The sequence below is a fragment of the Prorops nasuta genome, unplaced genomic scaffold (genome assembly GCF_024137725.1).
Source record: "Prorops nasuta isolate Cenicafe-Biocafe unplaced genomic scaffold, Cenicafe_Pnas_1.2 PNAS00006, whole genome shotgun sequence".
In the NCBI taxonomy this organism is placed as follows: Eukaryota; Metazoa; Arthropoda; class Insecta; order Hymenoptera; family Bethylidae; genus Prorops; species Prorops nasuta.
The window spans coordinates 5,498,663-5,524,634 of NW_027116803.1; the positions used below are offsets into that span (position 1 = coordinate 5,498,663).

At 42.7% G+C, this 25,972-nt stretch overlaps 2 protein-coding genes across 3 annotated transcripts in view; one reads left to right on the top strand and one right to left on the bottom strand.

Annotated features, from left to right (window-relative positions):
* The first annotated feature begins 228 nt into the window (after positions 1-228).
* On the top strand, positions 229-4,891 carry mad2 (mitotic arrest deficient 2). Its single transcript, XM_066728619.1, has 3 exons — positions 229-445; positions 508-870; positions 936-4,891. Exons 1-3 carry the CDS (start codon positions 373-375, stop codon positions 1,133-1,135), a joined length of 636 nt encoding a protein of 211 aa, XP_066584716.1. The 5' UTR covers positions 229-372; the 3' UTR covers positions 1,136-4,891.
* The window catches only part of vn (membrane-bound neuregulin protein vein), a 152,937-nt gene continuing 131,790 nt past the window's right edge, over positions 4,826-25,972 (bottom strand). Inside the window, exons 5-9 of one of the 2 annotated variants that reach the window (XR_010822795.1) lie at positions 21,906-21,964; positions 9,795-9,869; positions 8,799-9,207; positions 6,895-7,037; positions 4,826-4,961 (exon numbers count right to left, since the gene is read on the bottom strand). Coding sequence is in view for 1 of the 2 variants with exons in the window: in XM_066728618.1 (XP_066584715.1) it covers positions 21,838-21,964 (127 nt within the window). In the remaining variant the exon portion in view is untranslated. Of the gene's footprint in view, positions 4,962-6,894; positions 7,038-8,798; positions 9,208-9,794; positions 9,870-19,539; positions 21,965-25,972 lie in introns of those variants that run through there. The other variant, XM_066728618.1, reaches the window with a different exon arrangement.

Below are 25,972 nucleotides of genomic sequence, written 5' to 3' on the forward strand. Positions count from 1 at the left end.
TCCCGTGACATGAACTATGCTAGATCGACATTTTTACTGGATAATGCCGATAGTGGGGGACCATTCCATTGGGACCTCTAGGCTTTAGCGGCTCTAGCGCCTCTAGCGCACCATTGGAGAAATTTGTAAGCGAAGGGAAAAATGTTGTGTAGGTTTCTTCTCTTAGCTTTATAGTTTACCAGTGACTATTTCATCGACAACACATGTAGTGGGAGAGCGGGACGAGGACTAGCGGGAGTCGTTATAAGTTAAGCTTTTTAAAATGCCAAACTGGCTTTCACTGACTTTGATACAATATAGTCGTTTTACGGTTTAATATAATTGATGTTATTTTATTTTATTTTATTTTATATTTAACATTTTTATTAAATAATGACTGAGACTCAGCAAAAAGCAAAGTGTATCACTTTAAAAGGATCTGCAGAATTAGTTAAGGAATACCTTCGTGAGTATTTTAAAATGTTTCTTGGTCTTTGCTTAAATTTAAAATATTTCTTTAAATTACAGATTATGGGATCAACAGTATACTTTATCAAAGAGGAATTTATCCTCCGGAAACGTTTGAGCCGGCAGAACATTTTGGTTTATTTTTTCTGATGTCTACAGATGAGAAAATAAAGTCCTTTTTAGATACTGTTCTTGGTCAGGTTCAAGAATGGCTTACATTGAGAAAAGTGCAGAAAATTACCTTGGTTATAACAAATGTACATACTAAAGAGGTTTTGGAGAAATGGGACTTTAAGGTTGATTACGAGGGACAGCCATCGAATGGAACTGCTGAGAATAATACTAAAAGCTTACCGGAAGTAGGTACAAAGGATGTGAAGTCGATACAAAAAGAAATTCGAGAAGTCATACGTCAAATAACTGGTAAAGATTATTTTTTTAATTTGAACAATAAGAGAGGTAATGTAATCATTCTGTTTTAATTTTAGGAACTGTGAGCTTTCTCCCGCTATTAGATTGCCTTTGTTCATTTGACATTTTAATTTATACTGTACCTGATTGTAATATTCCAAATGAATGGGACGAAACACAGCCTGTATTCATAGCAAACAGCCAAGAGGTTCAACTCAGATCATTTTCAACCTCTATTCACAAGATGGACACAATTGTTAGTTACAAGAATATGTAATTCTTTTTAATGATATCATTGTAAAGTATACATTTTTTAAATCTCATTCGAAGCATAGAGATTTTTCAACATGTATATATTTGTACGTGGGGCAGTTTACTTGTTGAAATTGATTTATATATTAAAATTTGGCTATTTAACAGTTTTTATAGGATTAGGATATAAGAAGAGTAAAATTAGCTTAGATTAAATTTTAGCTGATTTTATTAGAACATAATTGACCATTACATTTAACACAGGAGTTATATTATTTTTCTTGGCAAAGCATGAGAGATACAGTTTGAATAAAATTTGTTGACGCTCCGTATAGAAAAATGCGATCGGTAACATCTTCATTATTTCATAAACTTTTATGCATACAATAATATTTGTTCTATTCGTTGAACTCGATAACTTTAATAAATATTTTCGATATTAGTGACACTCACGTCGGCCTCTCAATGAAAAAAGTATTAAATCAAACACGAAAACTTATTATAAATAAATATAGTTTAGAGACATTGTATTGCTGTACGATTATTTCAAACGGATTTGAAAAATGATTTTACCTAAAATATAGTATACTATCTTCCCCATGATGGAGCAATTGCCAGTAGCCCGATCGACAACTAATCTTGCCGATGTACTGGGACTTGATTTTCTTCTTTATAAGGAAGGTAGACCGCTAGGAAACATCAATGGTGACCTATGCGTAATGGTGTAATGGCGTATTCGTTATTTTACAATATACTTCTTGCTATTAACTTTAATACTTTGTGCTGCTAGAAATTAGCCTTAGTCCATAGTGCATTTTCTCCCTATTAGATTAATGCGGAGTATCAACTCGCGCCACACACTAGTCAAAACATTTATTCCGTTTCCCTTAAAATCCATCTGTTATTTAGTCTAGAAATCAATTTGACGTCTTCTTATTATATAAGAAAATATGCTTTACAGATAAAATCATAGTTGGCGGGAAACGAGAACGTAATGCTCGACAAAACCAAAGCGCACTCTTTTCACCGTTTCGTAGTCGCTTAAATCATACTTCGGATTCGGATTAATTCACACATTGCAAAAGCTGCTGGAAATACGCTGAAATTTATAAACATTCTAATTCGACTGGTCCGCAGTTTCGCATTCAGGCAATACTATAACATTTTTCAGAATTCTTTGATAGTTGTGCTGAAATTCGATTTCTCCTTTCGGGTAAACGTATATCAACGATATGAACAAGTGAAATATTTAACAATAAATATCATTATGTCAGAGAAATGAATTAAAATAGCTGAATTATTTAAGGTAAAACGGCGAATCAGATCGAGCTATGTTTCTTATTATTTATATATTTGTATAATTCTCTTGATTATACCGTAGAAACGCGTCTCTGGTAAAAACATTGAAAAACAATAAGGCGAAATAATATACAATATTTTACAGTAGCGCTGTAATTTCAGTAAATGGTGGTTAGGCATTCACCGCGGATCGGTAATATGTTTGATAACTCATAAAATGCTTGATATACACATATACTATATGTATATAATAAGGGTCGATTGTTCTCGGAAAGCTAGCGTGATCGGTGTAATGTACATTGTCGTTCTATCGCTAAAGTAATATTAATCGTAATAATAACAGTAACAATAACAATAATAACAGCAGCGGCAATAATGTTATCACCGTTCCGCGGTCCCTTCCACTCTGTGGGTCGAAAATCGCCTATTTTCTTTCCTCCTCCTCTCTCTCTCTTTCTCTCTCTCTCTCCCACTTTATATATATATATATATATATATATATATACTCTACACATAGTCGTTCTCATTCTTTCGTCGCTCCGTTTAGATACAAATTGCGATCGTTTACAGAGCAGCTTTCTTTTCGCACGGAAAATTTGTAAACTCCTCGCGTCATACTCTCTCGCTTTATACAAACCACTTAAAAGTTTACCTCTAACTATATAATATTACTATAGACATACGATACTTTATACGTAAAATATCATAAAATACATTCTTTCTTTATTCGCTATAATTGTGGACTCGTCGTGCCATCTAATCACGTTGCGCGCGGCGAGATGTAATTCGAGAATCTCCCGGACGAGAGCTTTATTATTATCAAACACGAAGCAATGGGTTCGAGTTCGCTATGTATCATACTACTAGATGGGAGAAGAAAAACTATAGCTGGGCGAAATTATTGTTAATTATACTGGAGATCGCGGTGCTCGAGTTACAAACGCGCGACGGAACGGTTTGCGTCAAATGGGACGACGAGTCGATCGATGGCTCACGATGACTTTCATACGATTCGTACCTCTGTACCTGGCATCCCGGTCGGTGGCCGGTGGTGCAGGTGTGTGTACGATCTCGTCGATAATGAAATTTCCAATGAAAAAGCTTGGCGGCACTAGTAAGCTTGCACGGACATCGTACTATATACTACACAATATGTATATATAGTCTCAGTCAGCATATATGTACCAATTCATATAGTTTTTCTGCAGAAAACACTCGATCACTCTCGTCGTTGGTTTTTCGCTCCTTTCTTTGCTTTCTTTCTTCTATATTCATCAGCATGTAACGTTTACGCGCAAGAAATATTTCCTCGACGTTTAAATAGGGGATTCGAATGGCGGAGGGAGAAGGAAGAGCGCGTAGAGACGGTTGTGCGCGCGCGAGTGCGATACGGCACCGATTTCTCTTTCGTTGGTGGAATGGTTGGATAGAGGGGAAAGGGGGGGGGGGGAAAGGGTGCGGAATGGAAAAATATAGTGGATGCCTGCAGTAGCATACGATTTTCGACGTGGCGTCGTCGGTGGCGTTGACGTTTCTGTGACGCTACGCCGGAGGATCGACGTGCACGGAGATCTTAAGGAGTCGAGGAAACGCGCGCGCGCTCCGTGCGGGCCGGAGCAACGCGCGGCAAACACGCTGTCGAGGAAACTCAATGCTGAAATTTCTCCCGAAACGGCGGGGGAGCGATGCTTCTCCACGCTCCAATGGATTCCTTCCACATCCAATTGCGTATAGCGGACTTTCCAGGCAATTTTCAATTTCGGATTCAGAATTTAATTGTAGACATTTCTAAAGCCCCGACCATTCACCTGGAACTCATTAACGCGTCGCGTGCGTAATTTTCACCGCAATTCTCCTGCGCTTAAAATGCCATCTTAATTAAAGAACCGCGAATTTAATTAAAAGTCCGGAGAAGCTTCGTCAATATATATATAAATATATGTAGCTCAGGGAGAATCCGATATAAATAATAACACGGGTATACATACTGCAGCTTGTGAGTTTTCCTATGGGCTGGCCAATTAGCGGTGTGCGAATAGTAACGAAAGACCCCGTTCCTCCTCCTCCTCCTGTGTGTATACATTGATCTGTACTGCAGTACATACATACGCTATTGAGAGGATCGCGTGAAAACGAATACCTATACGTCGCGCCCACGTGGACGTGGTAAGACCTCGCCTACCTACACGTGCTTTTTCCTCGAAGGTTTACGGAGAGTCCCTGCTCACTCGCTCGACTTGCTCCTCTTTTTCTACTCGGCTAGCATAAATCTCCCCGGAACGAGCCGTCCGCAGCCTCTCGTTATTATACTATATATACTATACGATAGTTTCCCCCATATTTCTATATAGATCCTTCCGAGTCTCTTTTTATTGTATCATCTACCTATTCATCTTCGAGGAAATATACTCTAATTGATTTAAATTCTTCTAATTTAATGTACTTATGAAAGATATCTCCGTAACCTCCCTGATAATTTATGGCGCGATTAATCTTCTTATTGGCGGACGGCTGTAGGATGATTTTATTGCTGGATCTTGAACGACGAAACTCTGTGGACACAAAACCATCGAATTACTCTTTTAATGTAGGATCTAGCAAATTTTATTGCTATACATATATATATATATATATATATATATATATAGTATTGTGTGTGTGACGTGTTTGACATTGAATTGGCCCGAGACATCTCGGAGGTAGAATTTCGATTGTGCGGTATAGTTACTCGGGAAACACAAATATAATTTGGCCTATATATACATATATACAGCTTGACGTTAGGCAAACATAACGGGTGATATTTGCTGGCCAATTATAGCAGCGTGATTGTATCAATAATGTTCGCTCACCGCTAACATTCCACTGTTACGTTGTTATACGAAACAATTGAAATAAATTTCTAACATGACGAGTTTTCCATTTTTTTCTGCGCATGCACGCTAGCTGTCGCTCGGAGGAGATTATACTCTACTACTGTACTATATATACAAGGTGTGTATGTACAAAGTAACAACGTCCCTAAATATATCGAATGTTAAAGATTTAAGAAAACAAAATTTAAGGAATAATTTGTAGTATTTTTAGAACTCAAGTGATCTTTGCAGTTTTACATTAGAGAGATTTGAGAGTACCTTGAGTTTTTTTAAATTGAATTTCGCTAATTTCTCTCGCATATTCTTGTAGCTTCCTCGAGAGCTTTCCATAACTCAATACCGACTTATCTTTTTACACAGCCGTTAACGAAAATATAAAAGGGGGATTTAGAAAAGCTTTTGAAAAAAGTTACGAAGAATACATAATAGTACCCAAGGTAATCCATTACAAAACTTCAACGTGACCTTCGTTTAACCTCTGAATGACCTTTCAATGTCAAATTTGTGAAGCTGGCACATAGACTAATCGGAGAGGAAACACATTTTCGTTGGAAACATTTATCTCTAAAAGGTTGTTGTTCGATCTTTGATATACACCCTGTATAAAGGTATAGCTATATAGGTGTACAGCGAGACTAACGGAGTTATCGCCGTCTTCTTCCGTTCATCCGTTTTATTTCGACAAGTGTTCCAGCTGTTTCTCATTTGGCGAGGCGCGCGGCAGTGGAAGGAGATTTCTCTGTTTTCCTCAAAAGTTCGTAACTGCGGCGTCGTCGCATCGCATCGATACGCTTCATACTCCCCGAGCTTCGCGGTAATGGACAAAGTATCGGCGAAAAGATATCTTTTTCCCAGTGGAGCGCTCGGCAGAAATTTTGTCCTTGTTTGCTCATTAGCCACCGTCTGACGGTGTGACGTTCCCCAGCTTATCTATATACTTTTTTTTCTTTCACTTTCATTTTTTTTTTGCCACGGAGTTTTTGCCGCACCTTCGACACCGAAACATCTTCATCCTCGTAGAGGAGACTTTTAAATAATAAGCTGCGCTGTTCGCTTCTTCCGCCGTTCTTTCGCAATTCCATTGTCTATATCCTGATCTTGTTTTCTCGTCGGTGCCGTTTACAGTGCCAGCTCGCCATCGCTTTTTTCCACCATTGTATACCTGTCTGCTCATCGTACTCGGGGATGGTTGCGAGCTGTATTTGGGATAATAGAATATCTCGAGTGTACGAACTGCTAGAGAGAGAGAGAGAGAGAGAGTAACAGAAGCAAGGTTGGGTAATGGAATCGACGTGGCTGCGATAGTTTACTCCGTCTTCGCTTTAACGAGAGAACCAAATGGAAATTCCGTTTTACCGTCCGTGTTGTACGGTTATTCTTACGGCTCTCCTCCTTACGACTACCGCCACTTTGGCTTTTCTTAAGCAGACCAAGGCTAAACGCGGTTTCCCTCCGTAGTTCCACGCCTCGGGCCAATCGTAGATTCGTGCCTTTGCACCCTGCTCGCAAAGCAAAATTTTACTCTGATTTGCTCCTGGCCCCATTAAGACCCTTTCAACTCTATTGTCTCATACCAATCGATTCGCTACGAAATTCATGATTTTCTCACCTTATTGCTCTGCGTCATCGGGAGAAGCGTCATCCACGGTTCGATTGAGCGAGGAACGTCACACGCGAGTCGTCAGGCTATGTAGTGGTGGTATAGCTGAGCGCTGCCCAATCGAGAATGCTCCAACTCCAGATGGCGGTGATCTACGGCAGGAAGTGAATTCTTGGCAAATTATATATATATATATATAGTAGTCATGGTAGAAGTGCATATATAGTACGAATGCGTATATATATATATATATATATATATATGTATATATAGAAATGCCGAGGCTAATGCCAGCTTTCCCTGGACTTCCCGTCCTAATTAGTCCCAAAGCATTAAGTTTATCTATGGCGAGTCTGCTTCTCCCTAGGGAACTTGGCGCACAACTTTCTACGCGTTCACTGCGAAATCATTAGGCTTAGCCGCTTAATCCGACCGTTGCTTTTGGAGAGGTCGACGAAAAAACTTTGAGCGGTTCTAAAATAAAGAGGAGAGGAGGGGGGGGGGGGGGGGTATAATAATAAGTATCGAAGCGTGATAATATAAATGAATCAATTGAATCGAATTGAAAAGGATCGTGCTAATTGCGAGGTGTATCGAGATATCTTTCGAGTCTTCGGCGCAGGATTATCCGAGACGACTGGAAGCTGCAGAGACGCGAGAGACGAGCGGAGCGAAGACCGTGGGACGATCGGGATCAGCCAGCTGGATGAATTCCCTCTCCCCCCCCCCCCCCCCCCTCTCTGCTCGCAGTCACCCAACTGGTTCTATCGCTATAGACGCCCCAATAGGAATTGACTAACGGATAGACGCGGTCGGCGAATTTCTTTTTTGCCACATCTAGAAACCAGGCGATAATACCGCCCGTTTCTAATTAGCACGGGCCATTAAGTTTATCTACGACCATTAGACTCGCTGGAGTTTGCTTCTTGCTCCAGCTGCCGACGAAACGATTAATGCGTTTTGCTGACAAATTTTCCTACGATCACTGAGACCGCTTTTGAATATTAATTACTTTGTCACTGCGAATACCGCGCGCTGGCATTGTAAATGAACGGAAGCTGAAGAAAGCGGACTGAAGCGTTTTTCCAGGAATGACAATTGCAATACCGAGCAGCTGGCAGTGTTTAAAGATTGATTAAAGACGAGATGTATAGCATAGGTGCGTACATATAACGGTGCATGGCGTTAAAACTTAATAAAGGGAGGATCCAAGAAGTTTAATTGGAGGATCCAGTGTAAGGTTTTTCCCCTGGGATATCCGCCGGGACGACCCGTGCACATCCCTCTCCTCTTGGATCAAGCTCTGTGAATTTTCACGTGGTACACCCCTACCCGTGCGAGCTTCAACGTTCTCTGGATTTGGATGTGAGGCGAGCCTGTGCAGCCGCTGCTTTCGAAGCGTCGAGATATCGGGGAATCCCATGGCGCCCTTTCTCACTGCTTCTTTTTTTTCCCGGCGCGCGGCGCGCATCCCTCTCGCCTAACTAACCCGAGGGAGTCGCCTCCTGCTCTCGATGATAAATTCCTCACATTGGAATTATTTTGCACGAGGAACGAGTGGCTTTCCTTCCGAGGGACGTGATTCGCCTTATCTGGCCCCGTTCAGTTGACTTTTTCCCTTCCCCCCCCCCCCTCCCCCCTCCCTACCCTTTTCTCGCACAGTGTATGCCGGATTGAAGGTTTTCTTGGAGGAATATTGGCTCGCCGCGATCTTTCCGCGCGAGAAGAGAGCGATTAATGGAATGAAATTGTGGAGTAAAATCATTGTCAAAGTATATATATATATAAGCATTAATGCTATATAGGTATATATAGAGTCCAAGTTGGCCTGTGTTATCTTGCGAATATAGAGCCGTCGCGGTGTCTCCGGTACTTTATGAAACGCGGCATAATAAAGTCTCGTGGAAACTTACCTTTGAGAAATGACGGTTGAGCCAGGTGCGTGTCGCGAGGTCGAAACAAAGAAGAAGAAGAAGAAGAAGAAGAAGAAGAGGGGAGGAGTAGGAGGAGGAGCAGGAGGAAGACGAGTGGAAAGGTAGAGTGAAGTATGGGAACGAATGTAAATGGGAAAAGGGGAAGCAGCGAGGAATGGGATTCTCGTGCAAAGGGTAAGTCGAGATTGCTGAAGACGGTTTCCCCAGTTGGGAAATGGGAATTCTGTGGAGGAGGAGGAGAGGAAGAAGAAGAAGCGGGGTAGGACCGGGTCCCGGGCAAAATTGCTGGTACGCAGACGCGGACGCGGGAAACGGGAAACGGGAATTGGGAAAGGGCGTGGGTGAGGCTACAACAAAACAAAACACGATGAATGTCCCGATGTGCAAGCTGCAAGTATACAAGAAGATCGAGAAGATCGATGGTTAGTCTCGGTTAGTTTAGTCCAAGGCCACTGAATTATCTGGATAAATTTGCTCAGGACAGGTGTCTCCGTTCGCGGATTAATTTCACGCTAGATAAAGATTAGAACTTCGATCCTTAATAACGTCCGATGCGAGTCTTACTTATACTTGATGTAGCTCGCGGCAAAATATTCAACTCCTTTAATCTCCTCGCTACACTGTACTGTACCATATACAATAATACCTTGTACCAACACGTAGAGACGCGGTGACTGATTCACTCCTGTCCCTTCGATTTAGCGGAATAATTCAGTGCGACGTAAATAATAGTCGCACGCGAATGTAATTAGCATGTAAATTAGCCACAATTAATCCGTCTCTGTTATTCGACGCTTAAGCATAAAACACACAGGGGCCACTCGGAAAACGAGCGCTCGGTCTGCACCTGTGTATTTTGCTGCGTCGTGTAATTGTTCAACTGTCTCCCGTCCAAGAAATTTCTTTCGATCGTTCCGTACGCGCGTGTGTGCATGCAGTATACATATATATATATACGTGTCGTGGTCGATTTACCTTGATAGTGCCGCTAGATGCGCTAGAAGCGGGCGAGCGTCACGTCTTCGGCGAACGAAGAGAATTTATCCATATCTTTGCGTGGAAAAAAAGGAAGAAAATCATCTGTAGAATCGTCACAGTTATTACAGAAATTTTTATAAAGGATTCCTTCACATCTACTTTTATGGGGAATTTTCTCCACATGATGGTGAAGATTTTTCACGGGTCCTTTCCAACCTCGTACTACTTGATAACCGTTGAACAAATCTGGTCAGCAGCAGGGCTTTCCAGGGATGTTCTCGCTTAGCTATTTCCGTGCCTCGTGAATCACTCCGATTGGAGTTGTCCCTCGTCAGGACCGGAGAACGATCGCATCACTTTAAACCCCCTTCGATCGTCCGAAAGAGAGAGAGAGGCAAATATAAGATCTATTTTTGCCGGAAATAAAATGAGATTTTTTTGTTTGCTTCTCCTCTCTCTCTCTCTCTCTCTCTCTTTTTCGCCAAACTACAGCTTTCCCGTCTATAACAAGCTCGCGTGTAACTTTGGTTTAGCAAGTCAATTTCAAGTTGCGTTATAACTCTATAACGGAGTAATATCGTCATCCATCTATACTGGATAGACCGGCTTCTCTGTACTGTATCGCATTTGCATTAGACGTATCGGTGGTCCTTCTGGCTATTGCGTAATTACAATATAATATCGGTCGGTGCCTAACTATATAGAGCGCCAATTAACACGGCTAATTCGCTTAAGAATCATTCTGGCTGCAAAATTTCTCTTTCCACGCGAATTCAGCGCAAAGTTATGCTTGCCTGTTGGAAACATATACATTATAACTATATATATATATCTATATATTTTATTTACACACAAAAATAGTGCAAAGTTTTCTTTCCAAGATTTATTCGTCATTTGAAAAAGGTCTCGTTCTTGCGTAACGCGTGTTGGCTCATTTTCCTTTAGTATATTAAGGCACGCATCACTCGTCCCTCTTATCCTTATTTCTCGGTGAAATAATTTATCGTCCTTGCTTTGCAGCCAGGATGCGCATTATTTTTAAGCGTTATTTACGAGTTTAATTTATTTGTGGATAATGAGAAGGACGGAAGGGGAGATTTTGGAGTCAGCCTGGCGTAGAAGAGTGTAATATAGTATACATATATAGTATATTACGGTATAACGGTATATATATCGTAGCGATCGGTTTTACGACTTTCATTAAAAGCAGTTGGTCCAGAATAAGAGGTAGGCTGTAGAGCATCCTGCAGTGGAGGAGGTGGGTATCCAAGAGGGTTGCGGATTTCACGTTAGACCAGTGTTTACACGAGCGAGCACCCTGACGCTTTTGCCAGCAATGAATCCGCATTACGACGCCGCTCGGCGCATTAAACCATAACGACTGTCAGGACATTCACTGAGAGTAAAATCCACCTAAGCGTCCCCTACTACGACCGCGTATTACCGGATATTCCTAGTCAAATCTCTAATGTCCCTGGCGAAAATCTCCCGGCCCTTTTCCTGCAGTCTTCAAGAATCCATATACATTTATATATACAGTACTAAACTGCGTATGTATACGCATGGTGTATGCAGAATTATAAAGCTTCCTCTCTCCTAAATATAAATATATAGGCATATACATACACACATGTATATAGAATTTCGCGAGCAATATCGAGCGCAGACTCGTTAGGATCGAAAGTACATTGGGGAGTGATTGTGGCTTATATTGCAAACGGTTTAGCGACAAAAAGATAATTGGTCTATGAAGCATATGATTATGCAGCAGGTCGGCGATATTGACCGGCGCGCGTAGCTTTTGCGACCGAAGTTTGCATGAAAATCAGTGGGTAGAGCGCGAGACCGGGTCCGCCCGTTGCATTTGACGATGAAACGAACCATTACGTGACAATAATTGCTCATTCGTGAGCGCTTGAGCGACGCGAACAATACGCGCCAATCTAATCTACATTCTTTTAGCGCGAGCAAAAACGTGCCAAGCTAGATATAAAATTATATTATTCTATACGGCATATATGTATATTTTGCAAACAAACTCCCTGCACAAGTCGCGTCCTTCTCTGGTCACCAGCAAAGATTCCAGTCAAAATTTCAAACGTCGAGCTTGTGATGCCACGTCAGGTGCTTCATATATACATATATATATGTAGAGCACGACGAGTTCAAGAATTCTTGCGTTTAGCTCGAGTGATTGGAATTCCCTGCAATATCTGCGCAGGGGTTAAAGGGGGGGGGGGGAGGAGGATTTAGCGAATCGTTAACGAGTCGTTGGCGAGGCAGAGAGCAGCAGCCGGGGAACGTCGGCGAAAGCTGCGGGGAACTCTGTCTGCCATCATTCAAACAGGTATACGCGGCTGAAGCTGCTTCGGTATCAGACTACATTTCACGCTTGATCGGACCCGGCCGTAGCCCCATAGACGATTTCCCAAAGGGCCCTCCCAGCTCTCTATAATGGCCTGACTATAAGGCACCGGAGCTTGCGTGCTGCTCGACGCTCGGATTGAATGAAGCCAGCAGCCAAATCAAGCAGCGAATTTTACGAAAAACCAACGATATATATATATATATATATCCTCCACTTCTATATCTATCTCTCGAAAAATTGTGCGAGAGAGAGAGAAAGAGAATTAATTCGAGGCGATGCTTAATTTCCATGGAAGAAAAGTTGCAGTGGGACTTAACTGTGTATATATAAAGGAGGAAGCATTGTACTCGTTTCATTGAATAATTTCACCGAAAACAATCGATTAAAAACAATTTACTGCATCTCGAAATATTCTCGAAGAGAATTATAAAGCGATGAGAGGCTTTGTTGACGCTTTTCACTGAATCACGGAGTTTCGTAAATGCTTCGAGTTGGTTAGGGGGGAGAGGGGGTGGGATGGAAGGGAGGAAGGAGGCGGACCGATTATGCACCAGCGACGCTTTTACGAGCGTTCGTCTCTCGACGAATGACATAATGTAAAATGACGGAAGATTTACATGCCATTTGGGCTGCTTTGCGCGATTGTTCGTGCGGCAACGACACTTTGAATTTGGAATCTCTGGCCCGTCGACGCTTCTACCGCTGCTGCTTCGAATTTGCATCGGCACCAGCGCTCTATACATGTATACACACACACACATATATATATATAGCAAGCAGCCAGCGTGATTTAAATCCACGTTCTCGGGCGAAGCTCTGTACGGCCAAGAATGTCTCGGTTAGGAATATTATTGGAGCAAGCGATCTTTATTAATGTAACACTTATGCATATATATATATATATATATATAGCATATTCATAGTCGAATCGTCGATAGCGTATATCGATTGAAGTAGCGCGGGTCGCGTATCTTGAGTCCCGGTAGCCAGGAGCAGGTTCAATGAAATTAGAGGTCGTTGAGTGAACTGGTCGGTGAATTTAATGGGATAACCGTGACTATCGGGGACTGTATCGGTGATGTGGCTCGCTCTATCGTTCGTGGGGACTGAGCATCACTGGCCCGTAATCGGCCCGTAACGCTCTCTTGCGTCGCGTCCGTTATCGTCGCTCGGGCGACAAAATGCAAAATGGACGAAGATTTGCATCCGAACTGGCTTGCTTCACGCGCGGTCGCTTGCACCAGGCAGCAGCGGCACAGTACCAGCAGCAGGTAGATGGGAGTGTGTGGGTGGTTTGGGGGGGGGGGGAGAGGAGAAAGGATCAGGCAGGACTCCTCTCTCGTTCGATTATGCGAACGTCCGTGTCGTCATGGACGATGTGCGACGCGGCATAATTTCACGCTTCGCACATAATGTCGTTCACCGAGAGCTACATGGTATAAGCCGACTGCTCACCGATGTATCGCTATATATATATATCTATCTCCCCTTATCGCTAACGTCGGCGTTACCTCCAAAATCCGCTCTACCACTCTCCTTACGCGTCATTTACCCAATACGCCTTTCGATATTATCATTATCCCTCAATTTCATTCGGTCCTTTAATATAATCGCGCGCCACCCCTCCCTCCTATATCCCTCGATCACACGACCAAGTATATCCCCCCCCCCCCCACCCTCGCCCTGCGCATATCTGGATCGCCTTAATTCCAACAAAACATTTTTCTCCCAACAACCGGCTTCATTGATTTTTCATGGTAAATTCCTCGTCGTTGTATGCACCGTATACGTACACACCTTTCACGATGAATTATTTGGACCACGAGAGGTCGCGTCGATGTTCATTGAACGGTGTAGCGTGCGCAGGCATTGCAGAAGCCACACACGCAAATTATATTCTATACGATGGCCGTTCCCTCTCGCCGCTCCGTTTATAAGAGTACCGCGAGAGTCCGATATTTGGATAATCGATCGTACAGGTTCTTTGAACGTAGGGTATATATACTTTGGAGTGGGATCGAGTGATTTAATCTGTAACGCGTTTAGCATGACGTTCCACGCGGCATGTTTCACGAGCCATTGTCTCGAAAAACGGATATTGCGAAACGCGTAGCGAGAGACCTTTTGTCGGGAATTCCCCAAATCGTTCGAATCCCTAATTTCCAAAGGTATATAGGAGAGGTGATTTCCACGATAATATACGCAAATATTAATTATAAAGCGTAAATCGAATCGGGAGAGGAGCTTTCTGGGAAAAAGCTGTAAAAGAGATTGCGATCGTGCTGCGTTCACGCGATCAACACTCGCGTGCAACTATATATATTACATTCTGGAAACTGTAAATAAATCAAAGATGAAAATTGATAAGGATGGCATTAGGGATCGCAGGATTAATGCTGCTCCTGTTTAATATCTATTTACGAGGAAAGAATAAAGAACGCCATATACGTGGTGATGTAATAATCACAAAGGATATGTTTCGTGGAATAAATGACAACGCGTAAAATTTTTAGTATATCGATTAACGATAGGCACGTTTTCAGCCCTAGTAAAGAATATTTCGATCTTGATCATTGGCCGATGATCGATATATAGGAATGAAGGAAAGAAAAGGAAGATAATAAAGTTGGTGATAATAGAAAGGAGAGTGTATAAACGTTAAGGGTGTCGGTGAGCAGCGAAGAAGCGATGGGTGGGGTCAGGGGTGAACGTTTACAGGTCCGAACGGACAGTTTGAGGTAACACCGTTCGATCTTGATTATTGGCTATCGGTAGTAAAATCGCTGCCATCCGATAATAGCTGAAAATGCGAGGCAGTTGGCCATGTCGGTCAATAATTGCATTGAACGTTTGTGGAACGCGCATTAGTGCATTGTGTGTCATGATTTTATAAACATCCCTTTGTGCAGGTGGCTCGCTAATTTTCCCATGCTTTCCCATTGGCGCCAAAATCGATCACTAATTCCACGTTCTATAATTAACTCGCTCGGCTGCTAATGATCTATTCAGAATCCTTGACGAATTTGTCATATTTTCCAAAATAACTCATCGTACTTGTACAAACATTGGCTAAAAAATTCATGTGTATATAGCTCCCTCTCTCTCTCTCTCTTTATATATATAGGTTATATTCAAAGAGGTTTAATGACACTATGGTGTATATAAATTATAGCGTTGTTACGGAGAAGCGAGAGCCAATTATCTCTAATGGTGAGGTCAGGTGAACGGACGAATCAACTTTTTGACAGAAATTCGACAGGAGTGGACCCGCGCTATTGAAAATTCTCTGTGATTCGGTGCAATTGATTAGCATGAAGCGTTCTCGTATTTATGCAAGGCAGCCAGTCGTTAACGCGCGTGATTTCAGTTTGCATACGATCTGGCTAATGCCCGTACAAACGGTACCCGGAGCTAGCAGTAAAATTAACGCAACGATTAATGATTCCACGCGAAACAAAAAGCCCCGGCCGACACGTTACCATTACAACTGCCATTGCCACTGTCGTCCTTTTCCTCCTTTTTTAATCGAGCGCATGCAACCGTGCACCCACCACCACCAAGTGTCTCCCTCTCCCTCCCTCTAATTAGCTGGGAATAAATTAGTTAACGCGGTAACCGCTGCACGAAAATATCCGGGAATATTATTTGGATAGTTTGGTCGCGCGTGCTGGTGTGTATATATATATATATATATACGAATGAAAAATATCCCTTTGCAAGCTGGCTGTACGATATAATGCTGGAAGGCGCGATAAGTATTTGAATAATTAAACATTGACGAGAGTAAAGCGAATGAATTTGACGGGTAGGTATATATATACGGTAGGTGTACCAAACCTGCAACGCTTGATCATCTCTGTAATAATATGATTTGATCCGGACACGAGAGTATTTGGCCCCCTGCGATTGATTAACCGGATAGCATTGTTTACTCGTCACTTCGGTTTACGCGATGCATGTACCTATGTGTATATATATGTCTATCTAATAGCTGTGTACCTATGTAGTACTATAAATAGTGCATGGGCTAATGACAGAAAGATTTGGAAACACTCGTTGTTACGAGATGAACGAGTGGACGAGCAGCGAGAAATGGAGGAAGACGAATATTCAGGCATTTTTTGAGGATTCGTCCTTGAGACGCGCCAGTTATTTATGCCTTTTGATCATGGCTCCGTAGTGATTTCCATGCGGAAATGGAACACCTTGGAATATTTCGAGTTGAATTTAAATTTAAAGAGAAACTACTGGTATGAGTCCCGGAAGAACGATAAGAAGACCTTTACTGTTTTTCCAATAAAGTCGAACTCGGTAGACTCTCTGTCCTTCTCCTTCTCCCCCCCCCCTCCTCTTTCTCTCGGCACGTCCAAGTTTTTGCAATCTTTCCCTGTTTCTAGCTGGCAGCTCGCATTATGGGATACCTACCACCAACCAAACCTCTACTTGCTTACCAAGCTTGTTTTCTCCATCTTCTTCGGCTCAGCCGGTACTTAAATTAGTTTTCAATCTCCCTCGTTAGTCCACTGGATATTTATATTTCAATCGGGCTTTCCCATCGATTTCTCTCTCGAGTCACTAATAAGTCCTTGTATCGAGTTACCTGGACATTTACATGGTAATAATAATGGCGAAGGCTTCGGGAGGGACGATAACAAGGTTAAGAACAAAACTGTATTAGTGAGAAATGCGAAGAATTTCCCGCAGAAAGTTCAAAGTGGTGATAAGGGTGCTGTCGAATACTACCCCCTAAAATAGCATGCTTCGTTAAGCAAAAAACAGCACGATGCATTATTGGTCCTAGCAAAAAGCAATTTTAAAACTATATTACTCTGCTGAAAACGTGAGAGATAAAAAGCATTTTTTTAATAAAAATAATTATTCTGCAGAAATATATAGATGTAGTACAGTCACACGACAGATATTGGAGGAAAATTCAAGGTGGTAGTACAACGGAAGATCATCGTCGAATACTGTCCCCAAAATAATATAGTTTATAAAAATTAAACTGCGCGTATATAGCTATAAAATATTAGTCTTGGCACAGAAAAGCACGATTAAATCCACGAGCTTGCCAGAAATAAAAAAATGATAAAGGACTTTTCACATATTCTCAACGACGGAATAAATGTTGTAATGAATAAATGAAGATGTGCACGATAAAGTTGTGGGAAACTCTCTGGGGAGGTCCGAAGTGGTGGTAAGGGCACTGTCAAATGCTATGTAGTCGTAGAGAGGTATCCGTGCTCTCTCGGGGTAATAGTACGCTCGTATTGGTTATAAGCACACGTAGACGCGTGTCAGTATTCTGTCGTGGCAGCTGGACGTGGCGAATCGAAATCACGTATTCGATTGGTAACATGGAAACCGTCTGTAGAAATATCTTTTGGGAGTGACAGCGTATAGGGAGTCGCACCGAGGTTGCATCGCCACAAACGTGAAAACCTTCAAGAAAACTATAAACGTGCGACAAATTCCATTCTGAATTTCGCACGGTTTTAACGGCAAATACGTTCTGGGAAATTTTGCGGTTTTTCTCCGAGCGACAAGCCGTTTTCTCGTTATCGCCCTTCCGCCTATTATACCTTTCTCCCTTTATCCGTTGCCGTGATTGATTCCTTTTCGATAATTACCGACGCGATTAATCGCTAACTCGGGCGTGTACATGTATATACATACCCACACACAGCGAGTACATATCGATTTATCGACACTCATTGGATTTTTCTCTCCGATGCTCCTTCGTCATTAATAATTTATACCGTTTCTATTATATATCGACTGGGTGCATTTTTTCATCCCTCGATCCATGGCACGGGGAGCCTATCAACACGACAGTGCTGTAACACCCTGTATCTCTGTCTGATGCCCGATAAATTGCGCCAAGTTCCGGAAGGAATATCACGCTAAATCATTTCCTTCGTCGGTTGCTTCGCATGCGGCTACAGGTGACGCTCGCCACTGATTTATCGCTCAAACCTTTGCCTAATTTATTCCAGAATTACCGTGCTTTCTACTATACTATATCTTGAAGCCGACATCCGGTATCTGGCATAAAATTAACTTTATGCATTATCGTGCGGTTTAAGATTCATTGCGTCCGTAGGATTGCCGCCAGGTTAAACGACGGTCAAACGAAGCTTGAGAATTTTAATGCCGCGGCTTTCCGGCTTTCATCTGTGTACTACCGATATCTTCCTCTATACTCGACCCGTGGACCTTATATATATATATATATATATGTAGAGTTCCGAAGCCCCCTATATAGCTCTTTGGCCCCTCCACCGATTTAAAGCACAGGAGCTTTTTTCCATCGATAAACCCGACCGACCTAATAAAGATAACTTTGTCCGATATCCTTGGAAAATCGATCGATCGACGATCCTCTCGCGTAAAGCGGCTTTCGGGCCTAAAGTTCGATTAAGAGAAACCTTACCGTGCGTCCTTAGCCCTGCGGGACGAATGTTCCAACGCTTCCAAGCTTTATGGAGCACCGAGAGCTTTTTACGACGGCTGTACTCCTGTCCGAGAAGGAATTCGAGGATGTTTCTCACGAAATTTCCTACTTTGCTTTGCCTCTAGCCGTTTCTACCTCTATAACCCCCTCCTACACCCCCCTCCTCCCCCATACCCCACCGCTACATCTTCTATCCAGGGCTTAACTCGTTAAAGCAGGAACCTACTAAAGTAAAGATAAACGATTTAGAGATTCAAGCTTAGAATCTATAAAGCGAAGAAGAAAACAGAAAACAGCTTGCCAGGGAAGAATAATAAAAACAGTCTTAAGAAGCACAACAGGTGCTTTCAACTTATTACCGGAATAAGCGAGAAAATATATGTCTGAGGGAGAAGGAAGGAAGAAAAACAGTCATTGGTATACTATTGAATTAAATTACTAGCTGGAGGAAACAACTGTGATAAATCGTTTCACTGATTTTTTCGTGAGAGCCCTAGAGAAATTAATTTCAGTTTTAAACAAATCTACGTTTGATGCGCTTTATTTCTATTTATCCCGCCACGCGAAACTTATGATACTTTAATATCCGCTTTTCATTTTGTAATTTGGCAATGGAGCTTTGCGCGGGCGAGTAATCTAATTAGGAAGAAATCAATTATGGCTTCTAACAGCCAAGTTTTAATTGACCTTCGGTATCGTAAAAGGATTAATGGCTGCTAAGACGCACTATATACCTATAGTATAATAGTATATAGGGTCGTGTTCATTACACTTACCTGTCTAGAAGAGATAAAATTACTCTAATAATAATAACGTGCATTGTGTGTTGGATCCAGGGAATATAATGAGAAGAAGAAACAAAGGAATAATAAAAATAAGAACGAGAAACAAATGGTTGCCGAGGTGGTACTGACGTTTAATTGTAAATCAATAAAATTAAAGAATTAAATAAATAAATTAAAAAGTTTATACACATATATATATATATATATATAATATAATATAATATAATATAAAACATAAATAGGGTCCCGAGATTGCTGGAGCACAGTGCGCATCTCTCAATCCTGCTTCCCCTTTTCTGTTTTTACTCCCGTCATGCTTCGAATCTGCATTATTCCGGAGTTTCCCCTAAAAACGTTAGATTATCAAGAGAAAGACATTTTTTTCCAGCCCGTATAGAAAATAAGACGGAAGGAAAACTCAAGTGAAACTGGAAATAATAATAATAATAGTGAAAGAAAACGATTGAAAAGATATTCGGTTGGAGAAAACGTTTCCTCTTGATAATTTTTCGACTGGATATTTCGAGAATCGTCAATAATAAAATAGCCGATGTTGGCGATGCGGAAGAAAGTACGAGTCAGCTAACGCGACAATTTAATTAGGAAGGCCAACAGCTATATGTATAACTTCCTAAATCGTAAACGCGACGGGACGAACGACTACACGGTATATATATATATATATATATATATGCACACATATATACATAGAAAAGCCTCTGGACTTTTCTAATCCGTTCGTCCCTGCGGCACGCAGCAGCTGACTCTTCAAGACGAACTCCACCGCTGTACAAAAATCTCTCACTCCTCGACGGTTTCGTACACCGTCGTCTTCTCTCTTTTCTCCTATTCGTAAATCTCTGCTTTAGCTATCGTAACCTATTACGCTATAATATTTTACATTAAATTGTGTTTTGCCCCTCGTGGTCTCTGATACGCTATTTCCATCGAAGCTCCCATAATCGTCCGTTCGTCCTACGAAAAGTACGTATGTTTTTTTTTGGTCTCGAAAAGAAGAGAGAGAGAAAAAAAGAACTGTTACTTTATGACTCTCGTCTCTATATAGCGGTGCTCGTATTTTACATATTTCGATAAAAAAGGGCCAATGAATTTTTCAACGCGAAGAGGCAAACGATCGTTCCACGCCATAATACAGGAACGTGAAATTTCCTTATTTTTTCGTATGGAAGAAGAAGAACTTTGTAGGAAAGGGCGTATCGAGCTAAGAATACTCGCGTCGATCTAGAAGTTTCAAGGGGTCATTTTAAGATCGGTCCGGGATATTCTTGGGGGAGACCTTGGGCTCTTTGGTATTGTTCTCTCAGCGGAGAGGCTTCGAGAAGTGTAGAAGCTTCGGATCGAAGCCGGCGTTTTGTGATCCTTGCCGAGTTGCTTGGATCACACACAGTATTTTCGGGCCGGTCGAAAGTCCGTCGAGGTCCTCGACACGAATCTCACTGTGGTCACACGCGCACGCACTCGTCACACACGCATACACGCACACACGCAAACAGAGTGAAGGAAGGAGGGAGAAAGAAGGAGAAGGTGGTTGGAATGGGATGGGGTAGGGTGGGTTGGAGGAGGATTGTGGGGGGGGGGGGGAAGGGGGGAGACAGAGAGAAACTAGACGGTAGACGTGCCTTCGATCTACAACCCTCGACCCTCTCACGCCACATTTTCTCTCCCACTCTCATGCATACATTCATGCATTCTTTCATGACCTGTATTTCCCCACATTCTCCTCTTTCTCCTCTTTTTTCCCCCAGAATTCGCGTGAGAGATAAATTTCTACGGAAGGGCGAGACTCGTACGTATCGCGAAGCTGCTACGCAACGCGACACGACGTTTCACGGATGAAAAGCGCAGGATTTTCGCAAGAACGGTCAGTCTTTCGGGACGTTGGCGCGACTTTTCAAAAAAGAAATGCAATTTTACGCAGAGAGGGACGGTTGCACCACGGCGACTCACCATTCTCTCTCTCTCTCTCTCTCTATATATATATATATATATAGCATAATAACTATATCGATCGTCGCGTGCTTCTATCTCGCCTACGAGTTTAATAACACGTTATCATTTTCTATACATGCATGCATTATACATAAACGATGGAGGAACTGCATGAAGGCGACAAAGCTAGCTATACTTGTCTCTAGCGGTTCTCGCGTATATACTCTCCTTGTATTTGCGCATGTATGCATCAACGTTCGCGTTAATTATCCGAAAAAGACGATGAGGATGATGAAAGAAGATCCTAATATTATTTATATTAGATAATTTCGTTTCTCTCTGTTGGCGCACGCGCGTTGGCCCTCTCGCTCTTCTTCGGAGTCTACCTTTGCGCGTCTATTATATAAATATATTTATATATATATTTGTGCTTGTGGTAAACGAGAGAAAAACAAAGAAGAAAAGGGCCCCGCGCGATTATCGCTAGCAGTAGTACGAGGTGGAGAGTCCCAATTTGCAGGAGAACGGCGCTCTACGCCGATTGTACACACTTCCGGTGCTGATGACATCCTTCGTCTCGCACCGCAGACCCGTGAAGCCTTCCGCGCATCTGAAACAGAAAGAGGAACCAGTCAGTTTTGAAAGGTGGAAATATTCTCTCGTTATACATATATATATATAGGAAATTCTCGCGTTCTCTCCTCAGCGCGCGCAGCGAGACTTCTGCATGGAAGCTTTGACCGAAAGTTAGTAAATAGGATCAGCGAGCTCGTTTGCGACGTTTCTTTGGAAAAATAATGTTATGTCGGCGCGACGATATTTATAGGCTGGTTAACTAACCGTGTCGGAGAAGAGGAGCTTTTGCCGGACTCTGAATCTCTCTCACTCTTTAGCTTCATCCTCGCTGCTTGCGTATAAAGCTTATTTTTGTCACGACTGATTCTCGGAGCGTCTGTGCGTCTTTTTATTCGCCCGTAAAATCGCCTGCATAGAATCGCCGTCTGCTGCTGCTGCTGCTGCTTCGAGAAGCTTCCCTGCCCCCCTCCCCCCTCCCCCTCCCCATTCTCTGTTTTTCGCACACTCTCTCCCTCCTTTCTCCGTCTGCAAGCTCTCCGTACGGTGTACAGTATACGTATATATGTATATATATATATGGAACGAAAGTACTGCGAGCGAAATCCGCGGATAGACGCAATAATCGTCGACATTGACCACTAACTGCGTGCTTTCCCACCATATTTATCGGCCCTCGAAAGCTTCTCCGAATTAAATTCTGCGCTGCGCCCTGTTCGCCTGCTATCATATCGTTTTTTATTGCCGTTATCTTGACCGCGCTTGGAAATAACGAAATTTTTACGGCGATTCGGACTCGAGCGCAGATTTACGGCAACATTCGCTAAATGTACTTCAGTGGAGGATTTATAGCCGGACAAACTAAAGCAGTAGGGCAGATAGTAGTACAATTTACCGCAGCATTCACTTAAACCCATTAACGCTCACCGACAACTTTACCCTCGCCTCGCCAGTAATTGACGTTCCATTGAGATTTATAGTAATCATGCGCCCTATTATACTATATGCTATATATATATATATATATATATAGTGTACACTCGAGTACTCGCACCCTTCTTTCTCTTATTTCGCGATTGGCCAAAATCATTCGCAAAAATCCTTTCAAATATACATGGAAAAACGTACGAGTTCGCTCGCGAAACACAAACACACACACACACACAGATATAGAGACGCGCGCGCAGTTTGAACGTTATCCCACGCTCGATCGCGATTTTTCCTCCGTTCGATGCTTCTTTTTTCACCTCTCATTCCTTTTTACGTTCTCATTTATTTCTTCCATTATATCCGTCGACCGAGCCAGCCGCGTCTGATACTTCGCGTGTTCGATGAAAAATGTACGCGAGCATCCAAACCGAGATTAGTTTATTCATTTTAGAAGAGGCTTGTCCGAAAAACATATGCATCCAAATTGAAGCGCATAAAAATGGGTGCGCGGTTCGCCAAATAAAATAAAAGGAGAGTAACTCGACCAAAGCCGCGCGCGCGTACCGAATCTCGTGTTTCATGAGTAATAAAATCGCACGAAACAAGCCGCTCCGTGGGGAAGAACCAAAGGAATATAACCCAATACAACGGAAATTAATTTAAAACCGACTGCCACTGCTGCGAGTAAGATGATGCGCGAGCAATTGCGGAACAACGTTTGCTCCGATTTCCCGCACAGCTCATCGCTCCATGCGTTATTCCCGTTAATTGAAAATGCCGATTGCACCGCAATCGTTGCTCCATTATGGATACCGACGATTCAAATCAGTCAATTTTCCCGAGGATCGATACGTACACTCTAATATCATCGCTCGATATCGTGCGCGCAGCTATGAAAAAAGCAACACACTCCGAAATAGCCGGTCGCGCGATCCGATTGGATTTTTGCCGATAAATACAGCCGCACAGCAGTGCTAATATTTTTCAACCTCTTTTTCACCTAAATTAAATATCCCCTCGCCGCCGAATAATGGAAACAAGTACTAGCATGGGGCTGATCGGTCGCCGATCGGCTTTGCGTTTCTTTTTATACTCCGCGGCCGCCCGGCCACATACTGCGCGATCGAACGTAAAAAACCGAAACCGAATGTCTATCAAGATTAGCCAGAAAAATAAAGTTCGCGAATAAACGATAAAATAGTTTTTAATTCTTTCCCACAAATTTCTCCCTACGCGTATATGCATATATAACTTCGTAGAGTGTATTATTGTCTATAGCCGTGTTTCGCTTCAGTATTCTTCTTTGAATTTTCGAGTTTCGCCGAATAGTATATTCAGCGCGGTATTTCATATAGTAATCCAATTAATAAAAAGGGATTAACGGGCACTCGTGCCGAGAGAACGATGCGTTGTTGATATTTTGAAACGACGAGCGTATTCATCCGCCGACTGGAAAGCGGTAGTTTGCATGGGTCGGGGTTCTTGGTTGCAGAGAGTGATAGAGGGAGAGGGGGGAGGGGGGGGGGGAGTGGGGGTCTGGCGCTTATTGGGAGAGGAAAATTAAAAGCATCCCTTTACACGGTGGGCAGTTGAGGTAGGAGAGAAGGCTAGAGTCGAGAAGGCCGGGGTCCGGGGATGAGCCCGGAGAGCCCGAAGAGTGATGAAGGTGGTTCCTACGGTATTAGTTTGGTGCCTGCAGTGGCCGCAACGAAGCATCGCTAAATATACGACGACTCGGAAGAAACTTTTTCGCGGTTTACTTAATTTAATAATGTTTCTGTGAAACGCAATTTCAAAGATAACATTTGGCTCGCTCGAGAAGCCTCGAAATATATAAGTGTTTTGTATATATATATATATAATATACATGGTCGATGTTCGAATGTAAAAACGAAAGAGAGTGTCCCGTTAATTTGATTCCAAGTTTTCGTATTATATTATATAGAGGTTTAATAATATGCGGCCAGTCCGACTAGTCCATATGCAAACGTAAACATGCAAACGTAAACATGCGATGTGCGAATATAGCGAGCGGCTTCATCCCTCCTATAAACGTGTGTACGTATACTGTATTCTCGCCACAAATACAGATATGCGCCTCGTGGCAGAGCGGTGCGAGCATTTACGATGTCCGCTCGTTGGCCGCACACACCAACACAGTTATACGGATCTCACGTCCCGCTGCTTCTCTATATTTCTACGTGTGTGCACGTTGCGACAGCACGTGCCAGTGCTTCTGTTTCTGGATATGGAGGCCGACGACTCCGACCGCCTATAATGTAGCGTACTTTATCTCTCTCTCTCTCTCCCTCTCTGCTCGTCCTCCCCCCTCCTCCCCCCCGACACTCCCATCATCCTCTTTACCGAGGCCAAACTGGGTTACTCGCATCCTACGACTCTGCATACACCCCTCTAGCATACTAATGCCCAAGACTCACCCCAGCACAACTCTTAGCTTCACCCTTACCCTTACCGCAGCCGGTACTACCGGATAAACAGAACGTGACGTCAAAAGATAACCGGACCTCTACCCTTTCCAAAGATTGCCAGCACCGAGTGCAGGCCGAGTGGTATAATACGTGCTTAATTCCAGCCGATATTAAAAGATTAGAGAATCGCCCCGGAAAATTTTGCCAAAGGGAGCAGACCCGATGGAGAAAATGCCATCTCCATTTTGGATATCGGGCGATCGACAGATGTAGCTGCGAGGTTGGACCTGGCCTCCTATCGACCTTATGGCTAGATTTATACCCTGTCATAATCTTGGGACGTGGAGAGCTGCGAGAACGACTACGACGACGAGGAATAACGGAAGTGGCTGGGAGACCTGCGATGTTGCGAAGGCATCAGCTGGTAGGACAGGCTATACCAGCTGTGGAACGGCGACTTTCTGCTCGCTGGACCGTAATTCGATCAAAAATATATAGTATGTCGTTTCATGGAAAATATTCGCCAGCCTATAGATTTTTCTTTGCTACAGAGTTATATATACGTGATGCATCGACTAGATATGTATATATTTAATGTATATCTATAGTATATATGTATACATTTCTCGTTTCAGCGCTGCTATATATATATATATATATATAAATGCGTGATACGTTTCAATTGG